The sequence below is a fragment of the Crassostrea angulata genome, chromosome 4 (genome assembly GCF_025612915.1).
Source record: "Crassostrea angulata isolate pt1a10 chromosome 4, ASM2561291v2, whole genome shotgun sequence".
In the NCBI taxonomy this organism is placed as follows: Eukaryota; Metazoa; Mollusca; class Bivalvia; order Ostreida; family Ostreidae; genus Magallana; species Magallana angulata.
Window position 1 is genome coordinate 29,579,252 of NC_069114.1, and position 18,686 is coordinate 29,597,937.

Consider the following 18,686-nt stretch of genomic DNA (forward strand, 5'->3'; position numbering starts at 1 on the left):
TAAATTATATATAATCTTTAGACTCACAACATATTTTTTCAAATTGATAAATTTGCTAAAAAAAATTCTTGTCTTTAGCAATAAATATTGTAGCCAAACAGGGTTTATCATCTGAAAAATTTAGTAATTAATCAAAACATCAAGTTTCTTTAAAAAATCATATTTTCACATATCATTGAATATTGTAAACCTTATTATAGAATGTTAAGCATGAACCACAAGAGCTCGTGTAAAAAAAAAAAAGCAGTTCCGTTGTATAGGCCTATATGAAATTCAGATATCAATTATCCGATGTACTTTCTTTTTAACATTTATTGGTACCGATCAAGCCTTTGAAATGTGGAGTCGATGGGATCAGGGAAAACAGAGAAACAAGGACCCCTACACCCCCCCCCCCCCCCAAATAGAAGGTTTTTTGTTTTTTGTTCAATAAAGGTATATGTTTATATACATTATTGTATGTATTTGTTTATTTGAGCGTCGATTATAGAAGCATGAAAAAGGGAATCTTATGTATAGGCCCCTATAGTGGTCGTGATGTGTATAAAATTCTCCTTTGTACACACACAAACACATAAGGGTATATATACTGCATGCAGGTGCTTGATATACCGGTATGTTGACTTAAGGAATTAATAATGTATTTTTGCAGTGACTGCTCTAAAAGATAATTTTCAGTTTCAGGTTTTCAAATTTTACCATGTACTAGCTTTGAATACTAATATTTGAATATTTTAAAAACTGGGCCTTTTTTTAAAAAAACAAAATACATCTTTGAGAAAATTGAATCATGAATCGCATCATTAATAGTTTCATGTCACAGATTTCAAAAGAGGAGAAAAACATGTTATCATAGCATTTACTGTTCTGAAAATTGTTTTGAAACAACTCTAAATTTTATCCCAAAATATACAGCTGTTCGAAAAATGTACTGAAAAGTTCACCGTGTTTTGAACAATTATAACAGAACTAAGTACTGACGGCCCTCGAAATGCCCTTTATCATCCATTTAATACACTGTATCATATTTTAAACGCACGGGATTCATCCCCTCCAATGCTGATTGTTTAAACAAATTTATCGGCGTTAATTTCTAGATATGAATGCAATTCTTTCGGTTGAACTATATGGATTATAATATTTTTTCTTATATAGCATGTTTAGAGACACCAATAAAATGACAGAGATTGAGAGTTTTGAAAGATAGTGAGCATGGTGAGGTTCGAATGGTATACTCGTTCTTGCGTTCAAACTTAACACGAAAGTTTATTGTATGTTATTAAAATTGTTATTTAAAAAACAAAGCACTTGATAAGCTGCCTATCAAATCGTACATGTACATATAGTAAACAATGAGCATTGGGTGATCAGCCAGTATACTGACTATCTGCTTGTCAGATTGAATACTTAGTCAGAATCTTTTAAAATGAATAATTGTGCGTGTGATGTTGAAGATTGTTGGAGTGACGGTCTGTACTGCAATTAGCACAATTTCGAAAATAAAGTGTTGTTTTGTTGGGCCCTAATTGGTTTTCATTGTGAAGTGCAAATGCATAAACTAAAATGATGTAATACCAACCGACCCGTTCTCTTATCTCACGGCACTCGATTATTATATAGTTCTCTTAATCAAAAATATATACCCATCTACCTGATCATTAGGTTACGTTTGTGTGTGTGTGTGTGTGTGGGGGGGGGGGTAATTTTTATTATGAGAAAAGATATAACGTCAGTTAAAACATTTTTGTTATGTAATCCTTTGTGTTTATGGTACATTTTATAGCGTAATATATTTGGATATTTAAACCCTGTACATTAAGTTACCTGTAGCTGTATATTAAGTGAAAAAAAACTGTCGATTCTTAACTTAATCGACAGCTTCTCCAATTTAATGTACAGCTACAGGTAACTTAATGTACAGGTTTTAAATGTTGAAAGCAATACACACACATGATCCTCAACAGTTAGGAAAATTTACTTTAATTCAAATATAAACATGAATACCAACATCAGAATTTAAAATTTTATCTTACAGCAATATGAATTTATCATCTCCGGAGAAAGGCATACATGCACAACAAATATGTTTACCATTCCAATGAATGGTTCTGTAAATGTGACTCCAGAAACAAATAAGAATTTGAATGAGAAAGACATATTTCCAGTGGTAATATGAATTTCACTAGGTGCACTACTATTGGAATCACAGGGATCGCACATTTTAATCTTTTTTTTTTCACACTGCCCATCACTTGAGTTTCCCCTTTTTCCATCACTTGAATTTAACCCTTTGCCATCACTTGAATTTCCCCCCTTTCAATCACCTGAATTTCCCTTTTTTCTTTTTTCCATGTCTAAAATGTCACTCAAAATGCTATCTGTATTAACTTTCTGCTGGATCTCTAAATTTTGATTGCGTCAAAGATATACTTTCTCCATCTGATGAAGACATCTTTTCTCATTGAGTTTTACCAAGAGAGTAGTCAAAAATCAGCGTAGATATCATTTAAATATAAACTTACCTGGCACTGTACATTAAGTTCAACAATACACCATTATTTTCACCCTTTTTGTTGCTGTTTTTGAAATGGACAATCAATAGTGTTACGTAATCTTAGCAATCATTCAAGCCAAAACCTTAGACAGTTTATTAAGTTAACAATAGAGAAAATGTTTTAAGTAGGATAAAATCCTCAAACTGTCCATTCTGTGAGAGAAAGAACTGTTCTCGGCCCTACGGGCCCCGAACAGTTCTTTCTCTCACAGAATGGACAGTTTGAGGATTTTCTCCTTTACTTAAATTGGCTGTGGTATGGTAGCTTGCAGAAACATTTCTGAAACAGTACTATTTTGTCGAAGTGATAAACATGAGTAGCCTAAGTCTATTAAATGTGCGTTAATTATCTTATTGATTTAAAGTTAAAGAATAGCTATGGTCATTCACTGTCAATACAATAGATCTACTTGATTTTATTTCACATTTTCAGACGCCCATTCGTTGAGTTTCATTGTACGACTTAACATCTATATAGATCGAATAATTTAACGTAAGAGATATCTAGTTTGCGTTGGAGAAAATTTGGACAAGACGCAGACTTGCTAGGCCTAAAGAAATTAAAATGATGGGGTTCAGTTGAATTTATGAGCCAGCGGCAATAACAATATGGGCAAACAGGAACAGAGTGAAGAGTATGACCAGGACGTCAGAGACATAATTGACAGTTTGAAATCCAAAGGTCTCTTCGATCAGTTTAGGAAAGAGTTTGTGGCTGATGTCGACACAAAGGTTTGCCTAATATTGTTTTTCCATTATTTTATTCTTGGAAAGCCACATTCTCTTTGTCATCTGCTTATAATATTGTAAGATATTATGTTTTTTAGCCTTCATACCAGAATCTGAAGCAGAGAGTTGAAGGCTATGTCAACAGATTTCTATCGCGCCAAACATGGAGTCCAGATTTAAACAAGAACCAACTCAGAGACAACCTCAGAAGACAGATCAATCAGTATGTAACATGTATAAGAGTTCCATTAGGCAGTGGTGAAGCTTACAGAAAGAGAAAATTAGAAATTTTTGTATTAATATGCAGCATGATATAAATGGCGCATTGCAATTGTAAATGCTTGCAAGTTGAAAATGTTGATTACTTTATATTTCTTTGAGAGGAAGTTTTGCTGCAAATTTATCGACTAGATTTAGCGTATCTTTAGGATTTTCAGAACATAGCAAGGATATCTTCTATTAAGATAAAGGTCGTGTTCTTATTAACCATAAAAGCATATGAATCTAAGACTCTTCCATGTACATTTGTTTACTAACTTTAATAATCATGACTGTTATGGACCTAACAGTAAAACCTTGTCATGTTTGTAAATACATTTGTAGGAACTATCACAAAGGGATTTCATTGCATCTAATTTTCTGCACCATGGTTTGATTTTAAAAAAGTCTTATTTTTAAAATGTATGTATCTTTGACATTAATTGCATTAGAACCAGAGAAAACATTTACTATATGTATATCTTGATTTAAGAAAAATAATTTCAGGTCTGGCATGTTGACCAATGGGGTGGAGAGGGTAATCGAACAGCTTGTAAATCCAAAGATCCTACATATCATCAAGCCAAAAATTGATGAAGTCATTTGCAAACAACTGGGTATTGATCCAGAAAAGAGAAAGGAACATGTCGAACAGAGCAAGCAACAGCACATGGAAAAGATGCAAAACATGCAGAGTTTGATGAACGTTAATGTAACACCAGGTTTGTTTTTCTCCAAATTGAAAAAAAAATCTGAGGTTCTTATTAATTTACATATCTTCGTTTTAGAATTTTTGTTTCGATTTATGTTTAGCTCCTCTATTATTTCATTTCAGAAAAGAGCAATCAAAATGGGGCATTACCTGGCTCACAAAGTACAGAATTTTCTTCACCAGGATTCCAGGGGGATGGATGGTCACAACAAGCACCTGCCCCTGGCCAGTCAGGTACTAATTTCTCCCCTGGGGGAATGAATTTTCCGATGGCAACACCATTTTCACAACAATTTGGATTCAGCATGCCACCTCAAATGTTTCCTTACATGCCAAACTCGTGGAACAACTACATGTTCAATCCTATGGCACCTGGCCAGAATTTTGCTCCACCTACATCAGCGGCCAATGCACAAGACACTTCATCGCCAGCACAAACAGGGACTCCCAATGTAACAGCTGGAGATAGTCCTCCCAAACCAGATTTGCCCCCTCTGCCACCCTCACCAAAAACTCCACCACCTCCAGGAACTGAGGAGGTAGAGATGGAAGAATCTCCTTTGCAAACCAAACCAGACGAGAAGAAAATATTGGATGAGATCCCTCTTCCACCACCTTCAAAAAAGAGTGCAGAGGATGATCAGGAAATTCTTGAGGAAGAGATGACAGATATTCCAAGTCTGGATGAAATTCCATTACCACCTGTCTCAGGAGATACAGATGACTCATCTCAAGATCAAGGTTGAAACTATATTTCTGTAGAATTTTAATTTTAATACTCTTATGGTTTTATGCTTGCATTTAATACCATTCATATTTGATATTTTCAATGTCTTACCCAGAGCCCTAAAATATGACGATGTTTAAGTATGAAAATGAAATCGGAAAAAGGCATACATATACGTTTAGTTTATAAATTTTGTTCTCTCTAGGAATGAAGAAGTACAAGTTTGCCTGGCACGAGGACCAAGAGGATGCAAACTCGAACTTGACAGTCAGCTCTGTGCACACCAGTGACCTGTCAGTGTCGGAGGACTTCACATCGGAGAGTGAATTAGAGTACAGTGATCTGACAGACCACGAAAATGATGAGGACGAGATGCTCTTCAGCCCCGTTAAATCTGAGGAGAAAAAACCCAGTCCCGATAAAGTAGGGGAGAATAAGCAGGAATCAGATGCTGCTGTAGAGAAGACAGATGAGGAGGAGGAGAAGGCAAACACAGGAGTGAATCAAGCTGTGGTAGAAAACACAGGTAGTGATCATCCTTTGTATCTCTTAATCTTAAAAAATTTCTTCAAAATGCAAGGCAAGAATTATTTTTATTTGCAAATGAGAACTTTAGTTACTGTCTTGATTTTATACATGTATTTATAAAGCTGAATCCACAGAAGAAAAAGAGGGATTGATTTCACACCCTGAAGTCCATATGGCGGCTCAGGCCGAGATGAAGGAGCCTGAGGTTCTTAGCCAAACAACTGACAACACTGGAGAACTGAGCTCACCACCTAAAAGAAAACTGATCTCCCTACAGTACAATTTGAGTGACAGTGAAGATGAGGAAAGCAGGGAGGAGAGAAAGGCTAGAGTTGTAAGATTTATGGTGGTTTACCTGTATTATCTTGTTATTATTATTTAGTACATGTATGTTCATTAAGTAGGTGTATGCAGATTTCTATACTCGTTATGGAAATGTCTTCTTAAAAGGGGCTTGATGGCTGTGGTAGTTTTAAGGCTATTTAAACCATCTGAAAAAGAAGAGCTCTATAGAGGAGCATTGGAAAGCTAGAACTTTTGAATGATTTCATTATAACTTAATATTTTATGGCTGAAAAAGATGGATTTTGAATTTTTAGAGAGATTTTATGGGTAATTTGTAGAAGATCCAGCATCCTGAAATTGTTATATACAATTCCTTTATGTATTGCCCATTAATGATATAAGTAAAATCAGGTACACATATTTAAAAATATGCTTTGTCTATACAATTTATATTATGAATTAAACAGGCAAAAGAAAAAGAAGAGCGATATATGAAGAGACTCCAAAGGCGAGCGGAATTGGAAGCCAAGAGGAAAGAGAGGGAGGAAGAAAAAGCAAGAATGAGAGAAGAAAGGAAAAAACAAAAGGAAAAAGAAAAGTCATCTCCAACAAAATCGGAAGATAAAGGTAAAATTGCCCATTATTAGCTGATGAAAATAAAAAATGATGAATGTATTTCAACCTAGATTTATTGCTTAAAATAAGAAGACAAAGATGGTTCTTGCATGTCAGCTGTTAATGCAATCTACCTAAAAGATGAGATTTTTGACTTTTGGGGGGGGGGGGTTGTGACATGGAACAGTCAAAGTACGGTCAGACGAGACGATTTTCCAACAGATTTTTTCATACGATTCGCTTTCAACTGTGACCACCAAAGTCGAAAGCAAAGTCTGAAGTCGATTGAAAATTGAAGTGCGTCCGATTTTCAATCAACTCTCTGGTGAGAATCGTGAGGTCACAATGACTTTTTCCGTACAACAAAAATATTGTAGGTTTTATTGATCAAAATCGATTGTAAAATCGTATCATGTGACCATCTCAACAATAGACTCCAATCGACTTACCTGAGCAAGTCAATTGAAAATCTGATGGAAAATTACATCGTGTGACCGCACCTTTATTTTAGTACAAGTCTCTTTTGACTAATGGCCAGAAGCAGTACTTTTAATCTGTATTAATAAGAAAATGATCTGTGTATCGTAGGGGAATCTCTATCTGAGGAGGCAGAGAAGAGTCAGGACGAACAAACAAACCAGGGAAGCCTCCCGTCTCCGGTGAAAAAACTGCCCGACTCACCAGAGAAGAAGAAGAGAAAGACAAAGGCTGAACTGAAGGAAGAACTGACAAAACAGAAAGTCATGGAGAAGAAGGCGGCCCTACGGAGACAGAGAACACGAAATAAAAGGTGGGCTATGGTTAATTTCTGTAAAAGGTGCATCGGAGATACAGAAAAAGAAAGGGGCATATTTGTTTATATCATAGTCCAGATCTGTTCTGTTTGATTTAGCCTTTTAGTTTATTCAAGTGCTGGTAAATTGATTTGCAGGGATTGTAATGTCCTAGCTTTTTGTGTGGCTTTCAAGGATGGAAGTCATAGTAATGATCATGTTCTGTTTGATTTAACCTATAAAATACCTGAATGCTTAAAAATGATGTAAAGATTGCAATTTTTTTGTATTTTTACTAAAAGAATAGTACCGTATATTCTCGCTTATAAGTCGGTATTTTGGGAGTAGAAATTTGAACAAAAAGTAGGGGTCCGACTTATAGGCATGACATACAATCAGATAATTTTTCCACTGGGTAAAACTTCGTTTCTGGGTGCCAATTTGCTTCCAACTTTTGACTTGTGGTCCCTATATTTGACATGTTTATATTTTAATTACTAAAAAGATAAATACATTAATAAATGCATTGAAAGTTTCAACTGTATTTCTTAAATATATATACAGGGTTTATTTGATAGGATCTTTTATTTAAGCAGGCAATTATTTATGCCAGAGGTGATAATAGCTGTAGGTATAACTGTACTAAAGACAATACAAGCCAACACTGAGTGTAAGGGGCTAATTACCAACCCTAATCGGTCAGTATGGGATAAAATACCTGTCATTTTATTTCCAGTAGCATTTAAACTAGTTTTTGAGCTATAATCAAGTTGTAATGAGTGTTAAATAAAATAATGGCGTCCAAAATCGAAAGTTACAAATTTCAAGAAAGAAAACTCTCATTACAGAAAACTATTAAAAAACATGGCGTCTACAAGCGATCTAGCTGGATTACAGAACAGCAATTTCTGTTTAATACTTAAAAATTAAACACTAAAATAAATGCTGGTCTGTTTAAAAAAAATAAAGATCGTTTTATAATTATTCATCATTAATTTCACCTGAGGTGATAATAGCACTATATTGGTGGCTGTAGGTGGCATGTCACCTAAAACAACACAAGCTAACACACCAGTTTTAAAAGGGGCTATACTATCTAAATCAGTCAACAGGGGATCAAAATCACTATAATTTTATTTTCAACAGTATTTTAAATAGTTTTAGAGCTATAATACCAAGTGTATTAATAAAAAAAAATGGCGTCCAAAATCGAAAGTTAGCATTCCAGGATAGATGTCTTATATAACTGAACACAACACTTTTAAAATGCATCTAGAAATGATGACAGAGGGGTCAAACACCCATACATTTTATCTAGAATATAGTCTTGCTTAATAAAATGTGCTAATTTGATTGAGAATTTATAGACTGATTATCCAGAAAAAGATACCCGACTTATAAGAGGGTCAATGGCAAAATCTTATAAATAAACTTGAAAAAAGACAACCGACTTATAGGCGAACAATACTTATAGGCGAGTATATACGGTATAGTGACTATCAGCACACTGACTCACCAGTATTCAATAAATGTGATTTTTGTTGCGTATAAAAAATTTCATACACCCTTAATAGATACACGTCTGAGGATTTCACCTCAATCTTCAATGAAAAGAGCCAGCCATACAGCAGTGCCAGCTATACAGACCTGGTGATGGAGGAAGAGCAAGTGGTAGAAGAAGTGATAATGGTGGAGTCTGAAATCATCATGGACGTGTCCAGCACAGGTACTCTTTATTTTCTCTACTGTAAATTCCTAATTAAACTCGAGGAATTAATATCCGCGTAAAATCGCGAGAAGCATCCTTCGCGGATTTTAAAATCTCGCAATTATTTTCTGAGAGTTGAAAACTAAAAGAAATAAGGAGAAAAGTTCAGCGTTCGCAATTTTATATTCTTGCAATTTGATACAAACCAGCGGGATCGCGGAATTAAGTACTAGCGTAATATAATTTTAATATTTAGGTATTATGTACCTAAAAAGGTAGTTTAAATACTAAATGCTAGGAGCAAGGATGCAAGTATTTGGTTCTAAATAAACAATGGATACTTCTTTTCATTAATATTTGTGGCCATCAATTTTCGAGGATAAAGTGAAAATCACTGTTTCAAGGCTTAATTTGTGGCCAATGACCCTATTGATACAAAATGTTAGTAGAAATTGCACTTCAATGAGCATTTCATTTCGTGTATATGACAAAATTCATGAAAATTGGTATTCAACGAATATTGATGAAACCACAGTATACTGAGGTTTCATTAATTTTCCTGGGTATCAATTTTTCGTGGATTTTCTGAAAACCACAGTTTCAAGGATACGTAATTTCGTGGCCAATGATCCTTTCAATACAAAATGTTACTTGAAATTGAACTTCAATGAACATTTAATTTCGTGGATCAACTTAACAACGAAATCCATGAAAATTGGTCTTCAACAAATATTGATGAAACCACAGTACATGAAATTTATGTAGGACTTGAGGAAGAAATGTCAACAGAAGAGGTTCATCATCCACAAGAGGCATCATCAGTGTCAACAGATACACATGTGGTGGAGGCTGAACCAGGTCAAATGAATCCCAAGAAAAGGTCACAGTTGAAGGACAGTAACAGAGCAGGTCACGGTAAAAAGGAGGGTCACCCAGAGGAGAACAGACAGGGCTCCAAATGGAAGCAGCAGGACAGCGAATCAAAGTAAGCTACACCTTATTCTGGTGTTGTACAACTTGATGATAGTCCTGGCTACAGGATCATGAAGCAATCTTAGACGTAATTCAAAAATTGTACACTGTCTTTAAGTGTCTTATTATCCCGTGATTGAACACAAACAAATTGAAATGCTATGTAAAGTGTCTTGATATAACGTTGTGATTTACAAATTTTAATCTTTATATTATGATAAATATTCATTTTATGACCGACTGAAATTTTGACTTAAGTCTAAAACTGATTCATGATCCTGATGGCTGGTGTGGGCCAATCTTTTTCTATAACTGTATAGTGTATAATCTTGGTTGTTGTATTAATTTGATACTTCATACTGAATTATCTTTCTTTACCTGCATTCACATTGTGTTTTTATGTAGATCTTATGCCACATGTAACTTTTCCTGTTAGGAAAAACTGAAATTGAAAGATCTGGGTTAAGTCAGGGATCTAGGGTAGATATAAAAAAAAAAACCTCATCTGTATAAAAACTTTCTAGTGTGAGAAAAAATCAAGTCAAAAATTAAAATAAAATGATGAGTAAAATGTGATTGACCCCTGTTTGCCAGGCCAGCTAGGGACTCAAAAGCCACCAATAGACACCCAGACCCTGGGTTTAGACGACCAAGGTACGTATAAGCAAGGATTGCACTGTAGACTGGGATGAGTGAGCAAAGATAACAAAGGGTCTGTGATCCAAAGTGTTAATTAATCAGCCATTATTTTATAGTTTTCATCTGACAAATGCATCCATCATGTTGAGAATTAATAATTTACATTGTTGTGTCTGTTTGTTCAAAATTGTTGTTGTTGTTGTTTTAGTATATGTGGAAAAATATTTATGGGATTTTTTTTGTTTGACAATTAAAAACAAAACTGAAATACATGTATTTCTGTTGTGTAATCATGCACGAAAACATTGCTTCAATATCCTCAATGATCGTAAGTATATGTGGGATCATCGCTTTTTTTGGTCAGTTCAATTGGACCTTTATTTCATTTTTTTAAAAGTGTTTATACAAACCATTTCTGAAGGAAATCAAACATTAATTTTAAATGATATGTACCACTTTTTCTCAGTTTTATGTTCAGGGACCCACCCTCAAAAAAAAAAAAAAGCAGCAAAAAACAAATAAAAAATAACACTCTATGGCATATTTAAGAACTCAGTTTTTTCTATTCCTGTTTATGTTTGATTTCTTTCAGAAAAACCATGAATGTTGATAACATTTTGTTTCAATAACATGTGTTAAGTTATCACTAACAGAGAAAATGTTTTGTTTACATTACCCTAAAAAAGGGTTAGAGAGTTGACTATTCCACAAGTGTTATTTTGCTTGTTGCAAATACAGAATGGCAGTTTTACAGTGATTTCAATTTTGCTCTTTGTTGTTTTGAGAGTTACAATTGGCATCCAATCTATGATTATAAATGATAAACTTAAACTGTAAATTTTTGTTTTCAATTTCTAAATGAGATATAGTATTGGAATTTATAATGGTAATTTTCTATGTCTTGCTTCGTAATGTACCGTGATGTTTTATTTTAATTTATTTTAAAAAGGTATCAGTAATATGTGCTTTTCAAATTAATGAATGAATTTCCATATCCCTTCAGTCATTGAACACATGAAGAGTAAATTTTTGACATGATTCAGATTAAGTGATTGTATTTTAAATGAGCTTACAAATTTCCTCAACTTTTTCAGGGTAGAAGATGAAAGGGGACCAAGTACAAAAAGATACAATCCTTCAGATCTGTACAAACCACGTCCAAATATTGCTCGAAGCAGCAGAAGAAGGGGCTCCTCCCCAACTCAACAAAATGCAGAAGACTCTGCTAGCAAAACATCTGCTTCTGTTGAGGTCATGGCCTCTAAAGAGGTCAAGCAGACTGTGGCAGAAGAACCACCAGAAATCATTGAAATTGAATCAAGGTCACCTTCACCTATAAGTTCTAGGTCAAGATCAAGATCAAGCTCACATTCAAGATCTAGGTCAGACTCAAGGTCCCGTTCTGCCTCACGTACCAAATCAAAATCTCGCCGCAAGAAAAGGCGAAAGAGGCATTCTAGGTCACGGTCAAGGTCATATTCTGAATCTCGATCAAGGTCAAATTCTAAATCCAAATCAAGATCCAGATCATATTCCAGAACAAGAGATGGAGCGAGTCCCATTTCATCTTCCTCTCTATCTGTGTCAAGGTCACCCTCACCATCCCGACAGAGTAGTAGGTCGTCGTACTCCAGATCTAGGAGTAAATCTAGGTCAAGATCAAGGTCAGTGTCAAGGTCCTCAGAGTCTTCTGTGGACGAGTTTGGAAGACGTAAAAGAAAAGCAGGGAGGACGCCACTCGAAGAAATTGACTTTGGAGAGGCGGCTCGCATGGCCAAGAAGAGTTTGGTTGGAGTGGATTTTGGAGAGGCCGAAAGGAGAAGCAAACAGGAAAGGTAAGATATTTTTTTTTAATGTTTTTTTTACTCTGTTTTCATGGAGCAGTCTTTGTAGATTGGTTATATTAATGTTGACCTTACATTATTATTTATTGGGTTTGTTATTGCTTATGAAAGGAAATAACAGTATGTCAGGTTGTTTTATTCCATTTTATGAATGAAAAATCTTACTATTTTCTGTAGACAGTAACAAACTCAATGTGTTATATTTTTGAAGACAAAACCTTTCATTTGTAAATATATATAACAATTGTTTTCGAAATACATCACAAGTAAGAGAATCAACATTTAATCAGCATTTATCAGTGCAAGCCAAGAGATGGGAACTACTGTACGTTATTGTATTTCTAATTGAAACATTAAGCCAATCAACATCATTCAAGTGTCTACTTCTCTTTATGTACTGTCCATATCACATAGCACATTAAAAATGAAATTTTCTAATATTCATGTGTATGCATGTTCTGTAAAATGAGATTTCAAAGAATATATTGATTTTACAGAGATCCCACAGCAACTGCTCCGAGAGCTCCTGAATTTCCCCCTTTTATAAAGTGAGTTTACAGATTTCAGTAGCCATTATATTCTTACAATTTAGATTTCTTGCTTTCTGTTCAATGGGATAAATTCACAATTTGTCAGATTCAAAGATAATTTTTTGAGATTCAGAATATTTTGTCTAGATACCATTTGTTTAAAGTTTTCTTGATACTTTTTTTTGCCAATGATTATGGAAGAAACTGTTATGATTAAGATCAGTTCTCTGAGGTTCAAGCATGCTTTCTTCAAAAGTACTCCATTGTCTCCTATTCATGTTGACTTACACTCAGATCTACATTTATTTCAATTGCCAAGATGACTAATTTGAATGGACTGTTGGTTGGAAAGATTACTGAATATTGAAGTCAATGTCAAATGTTTGATGATCTTTATTTATAGTGTTTAATACGTACTACCCTTACATTATTTCAGTGATAAAAGAAGATACTCTATTTGTACAGATTATTGATCTTAAAGTTATCAAAGAAGGATTTTATTGGTTAAAAGAGAGTGATAGGGTTGAAATAGTTACAGGGTTTCCAGGTGCAAGTTGGCAATGCATGTAATGATTTAGTATCATATTTTTACTCCCTTCTCTCTCTTCCTTTGTCAAAGGTGCAAAAATTGCAGTGGTTGACATTGTCTGATATCTTCCTTAAATATGTCAATGCTTGTTATTTTTTTGGGAGGTCATTTTGCTTGGTTGGAAGTTGAAAGGGCTTTTCTGTTGTTTCTATGAGATGTGTATGAATATATTGTATTTACAGAGGGGACCCAACAGCCACTGCAACAAAAGCTGATGAATATCCCCCCTTTATAAAGTGAGTGTTTGGGGTGCCAGAAGCACATGTATTTATATTCTCAGCTTTTGTTGAGTGGTCAATCTTGTTGATAATTACTATAAATCCTTTAGACAAAGTTCTCAACCACACATGTATTTATATTGATGGTGGGAAATTTAGCTTCATTGAAGCCTAAATGTATCGAATCCAAATGCAAGACATATCTTTTTACCCCATATATAAAGTTGATACAGTACTACAATATACCGGTACATGGGTTCTAAGTTTAAGGCAGGAATTACAAGGTGTTTACCATGTTCAATGCATTTCTTTGCCATCAGCTCCACTTTTAAACTCTGGCACAAATACAAACTTAAATTTGGTACAAGCAAAAACTAAACACATTTTATGAGAAAAAAAGAATATGTAAATTGAATCCAAAATGTGATGAGTGTGTTGACTATATGAGATTTCTATGAATTCATTGTATTTACAGAGGAGATCCCACATCTACTCCCACTCCAAGAGCTACTGAATATCCCCCATACAAAAAGTGAGTTAAAGTGTGATGAATCAGTAGCCATGGACCCAGAAGTAGATGTTAAAAAATTATTTATAATTTTTGGGGAATTTTTAATGTGGTGTTTCACTCGCACTCATATTCACCAGTACCAAATTGAAATTTAAGTAAAATCTTTTGAAAAACAAAATTTTGGGTGGCCTATATGTTACATTTAACTAACATTATTTTACTGAACTCCTTATTTACAAACTTATTCAAACATTACATTCATTGATTACCTGTTCTTGTTAGAGTGTAATCCATGGAATATTGTGGGGTTTGAAAGGTCAAAGTTAATGTTACGAACATGTTTAGGGTGAAGAAGAGGAGCTTGTTCACAGTTTATTCTTGAAATTAAAAAAAAAAATTAACCCCTAGTACCCAGTACCTATCACTAAACTACTGAAGCCTCATTCACTCATACTATAATCTGTCCTATTTTGAAGACTCCAGGTAATTGGTTTTTGTTTAACCTATAACTACACAAATTCAGTATCTGGAGAGAAGAAACATGTTTGTCCTATTTGATCCAGTAATTGAAAGGTTGTTTGTGTGGATTTTCAGTTGTCTAAGCACATGTTGTTTTAACAGCAAATTCACTGCAACTGCACTCAAGGTTACAAAAATTTCCACTCCTGAAATGAGTTTATTGGTGTCAGCAACCATTGAATTCTCAGAATTTAAAAAATTTTGATATTTAATTGGAAATACAAAAGGCCATGATGTTGTTCAGAGTGGAATTTTGTTTTACCAAAATAGTATTCTTTTGTATTCTTGCTTGTTAAATTATTTTAAATTCCCCGCATGTAATTTATATTGAAAAATTTGCATTCATTTCATGTTGTTTCATAAACATAAATGTACTGATATTCAAACATTCTGACATTTTATATGTACTTCCTTTAATATATCTACATACTCACAAAGGTTTCAACCAGTATTATATTTACCAAACATATAATGATGTTATGTGATAAGTTTTAGCATTTTAATTTCTTCATCAAGGGAGATAGGTTGTAATGTCCCCTTCTCTCTAATGCATTTTTTGATATTATGCACTGTTGATACCCAGATATTCTCTATGTAAATAAAATTTCAATCTGAGATGGTCCAGCAGTTAAAAGGGTTTTTCTGTTGTTTCTATGAGATGTCTATGAATATTTGTATTTACAGAGGGGACCCAACAGCCACTGCAACTAGAGCTACTGAATATCCCCCCTTCATGAAGTGAGTTTTGATAAAACAGTAGCCATTATACAACATTGTGCAGTTTAAGCGAAAATTTACACTTTAGATGCTCTAAGCTTGAATGATTTCTAGATGTATACATCTACAAGTATTTGCAAAAAAATGTTTTAGTCAAGCCATATTCCCAAACTTTGATCAAAGGCTTGAAAGTAAAATAAAAAGGGGTGGGGGGAGAACAGCAGGGTTTCCATGTTTTGAACTTTTTCACCTGGTGTATGAGGAAATATAGACTAAGTGTAAGCTTATTGTTGCATTTTGGTAAGCAACAGGAAATTGTATCACTTTTTGGTTAACTTTGCACCTTATCTTTTCATATATGTAAGATGGAGCATTTCCTATTGTCCTAGAGGCTCAGGGATGTGTGTTTTTTTCTCTGAGAAGTCTATGAATATATTGTATTTACAGAGCTGATCCCACATCTACTGCAACAAGAGCTACTGAATATCCCCCATACAAGAAGTGAGTTTTGATGAATCAGTAGCCATCATTCAAGATATAGTTTGAATATTCTATTATGATCTAATGAACCTATGTGCACATTGTATATTGCATATATAGCAACATGTGGACATGGCTAGTCATGAGAATAATCAAACTTTATCTTACAATTACCGGTAATTAATTTAAAAAACATGAAAGTTGTTCACCTTGGGACATTTGACTTTCCATTTTTTAAAATTTTTTTTTTATAAACGGTGCATTTTATTAGAACTTTTTTATGATTTTACTCGTGAAAATTAGTATTTTGCTGGTCAATTAATTTGGATCTTGTATGTTTAGATAATTGTTGACTGATTTGTCCAATTGAGTAGCCTGTTCATTTGACAGGAATATTGATACAGTTTTAAAATCTTATTTTTGTTTACTATCAGATACATTGCAGGCATTTGGAAAGTCTTTATTAGACTCAAATTCTCCGAACAATTTTTTAATTGTCCTTCCCTTTGATTGTTACTTACGTCTGTGATGGGTTGCTGTGTATATTGACTGTTTGAATTTTGATCAGGATCTTTGGGGCATTCAATCTGTCAATATGAGGGTGACCTCTGCCTTAGCAGTCATTTAGTTATGCTTTGTTTTCATGTTTTAGGGGTGCCATGCCCTTCGGAAGCCCGCCTGTTCCGGGGCCCATGCCTCCAGGAGACCCAGCCTTTCAAAAGTAGGTTTTCTCTATAAGAATAAGAAATAAATTAAAACATTATCAGATACATTTAGAATAACTTCAGTTCCAGTGAATTACTTTGGTGAAAAAATTTTAAATAAAAAATTGTTTTCAGTTTTGTAGATCTGTAAAAAAATTTTATTGACTTATTTTTACAAAAGCACATAGATTCTTACAAATGAACCTCATTTTCAGGAGAATGTCAAAAAAGCGAGGCTTCCCTCCATCAAGAGGGGTTCCAAGGAGTAACGCTCTACGTGGCAACTGGTACCATCAGCCTTGGCATTATGAAGAAGCTGCCATGGATGAAGAGATGGACATGCCTTCCTCTCCCTCCAGACGTTACTATCCTCCGGACAGATCCCCACTCCACTATGATGACCTGGATTCTCTATCTCCAGATTCCATCGGGAGAATCTCTCCGAATATGACTAGGTCTTCAAGGCATACTGCCTCACCGTCGCCACCTCCATATGGAGTACCCAGAGGAATGAGAGGCATGTCAAGGTCACCGTCCCCACCCTACCACATACGCAGGCATTCTCAGTCCATGTCACCTCCTCCCTATGCTGGAAGGCCAGTGAATTATTCCCAATCTCCCTCTCCACCCCCTTATCTTGGAAGGTCCATGAGGCGCTCTAGATCCCCCTCCCCTCCTTATGGTGGACGGCCAATGAGGCACTCGCAGTCTCCATCACCGTCACCTCCTCCATACATGAGTAGGAGGCAGCGTTCACCCTCCCCAACATACTCAAGAAGGCCCCCTTCACCATATGAGGATTCTCACCCATCTCCTCCTATGAGGGGACCTAGAGGGCACAGACCGCCTTCGCCTCCATCTCCATCATACAGATCATTGTCACCTGAGAAAAGAATGCGCACAAGGAGTCAGATGTCGCAGTCTCCTTCCTATTCATCCTCACACAGAGGAAGACTGTCACCCTCACCACCTTTGGATGAAGATGCACCATCTCCCCCTGAATATTCCCCTCCCCCGCTATCTCCGCCAGTCCCTGGATATAGGCCCCCTTCAACGCCCCCTCCACCCCGTCTACCAAGTTCACCCTCACCCCCACACCGACCTGTCACCAGAGGCTACCACTCCCCATCACGCTCCCCATCCCCTCCCCCCATGCGACCTGTCACACCCCCATCTCGACCAATGACACGTGGTCAAAGAGCTGTGTCCCCTCCCAATTTGGCAAGCCCTCGGACTAGGAGGTCTCAGAGACCACCATCTCCCCCTCCTCAACCTGCCATGGTTTCTAGGTCATTGAGGGCAAAGCACAATGCCCCCCAGAGGTACTCTCCACCCCCACTTCAGAGGATGAGACCCAGGCCACAGTCACCTCCCCCAGCAAAACGGGGAAAACGATGATCTCTGTGAAAAAACTGTGCTAAATATATTGAACCTTTAATTCTATGATTCATTTAATGTACATACTGTACAGTAGTCCATTTACATGTACATGTACTTGGTCCACATAGCTCTCTATGAATGGGAGAGGAGCGTGGTTTGTGGCGATGATTATAAACATATTTGTAGATAATTTCATGTACAGTACTACATGTACTTGTATTCAATTTGTTGTTGTAAATAAATTGATGCCAAGTATAACAAACTTATGTTGTTTATGCATAAGTGGAAAATCATAGAATCTATGACTTTAGTTTGATGCGGATGGTAATAGATATGTCCACTTCGTCCTTTTATTCTTTATTTGAACGAAACTGTTTACTGTGATTCTGATAAAAAGTTGTAAGTAACGTCGTGAAGCTGAATGATTTAGAAATTTTGAAAGTCTTAAGGTTCCTCGACACACCAAAATTTTATTTTATGGATCGTTAGAGAATCTTTTTTGAAACATGATTCAACAAAACAGAGATCAATATCGGCTTTCAGTTATTTTATACGATTTTTTTTGTATTTTTTCAGTGAAATAGGAAAAACTGTTTTGCAGACAAACAGAAAATATTAGAGCTTAAAACTTGTTGTCAATTAATGTGTTATATAATTATAAATAAATTCATGCCAAAGATCGTTTGGTCAAGTG

The 18,686-nt window shown here is 35.3% G+C and overlaps 1 protein-coding gene across 8 annotated transcripts; it reads left to right on the plus strand.

Moving 5' to 3' along the window:
* Positions 1-3,038: 3,038 nt before the first annotated feature.
* LOC128180622 (serine/arginine repetitive matrix protein 2-like) lies at positions 3,039-18,254 on the plus strand. Of its 8 annotated transcripts, XM_052848756.1 has the most exons (19): positions 3,039-3,286; positions 3,382-3,506; positions 4,049-4,263; positions 4,377-4,994; positions 5,186-5,506; positions 5,631-5,842; positions 6,261-6,420; positions 6,997-7,198; positions 8,756-8,907; positions 9,655-9,874; positions 10,456-10,515; positions 11,595-12,335; positions 12,842-12,892; positions 13,646-13,699; positions 14,157-14,213; positions 15,396-15,449; positions 15,876-15,929; positions 16,561-16,629; positions 16,828-18,254. In XM_052848756.1, exons 1-19 carry the CDS (start codon positions 3,164-3,166, stop codon positions 18,008-18,010), a joined length of 4,671 nt encoding a protein of 1,556 aa, XP_052704716.1. In that variant the 5' UTR covers positions 3,039-3,163; the 3' UTR covers positions 18,011-18,254. The 8 variants fall into 8 exon arrangements, with proteins under 8 accessions (XP_052704716.1, XP_052704718.1, XP_052704717.1 ...); XM_052848758.1 differs by lacking the exon at positions 15,876-15,929; XM_052848757.1 differs by lacking the exon at positions 13,646-13,699.
* The last annotated feature ends 432 nt before the right edge of the window (positions 18,255-18,686 follow it).

Coding starts and splice junctions, on each gene's coding strand:
- LOC128180622 (XM_052848756.1), top strand. CDS start 3,164: ATGGGCAAACAGGAACAGAGTGAAGAGTATGACCAGGACGTCAGAGAC. Junction 4,995..5,185: donor TGACTCATCTCAAGATCAAG/GTTGAAACTATA, acceptor TGTTCTCTCTAG/GAATGAAGAAGTACAAGTTT. Junction 8,908..9,654: donor CATGGACGTGTCCAGCACAG/GTACTCTTTATT, acceptor AAATTTATGTAG/GACTTGAGGAAGAAATGTCA.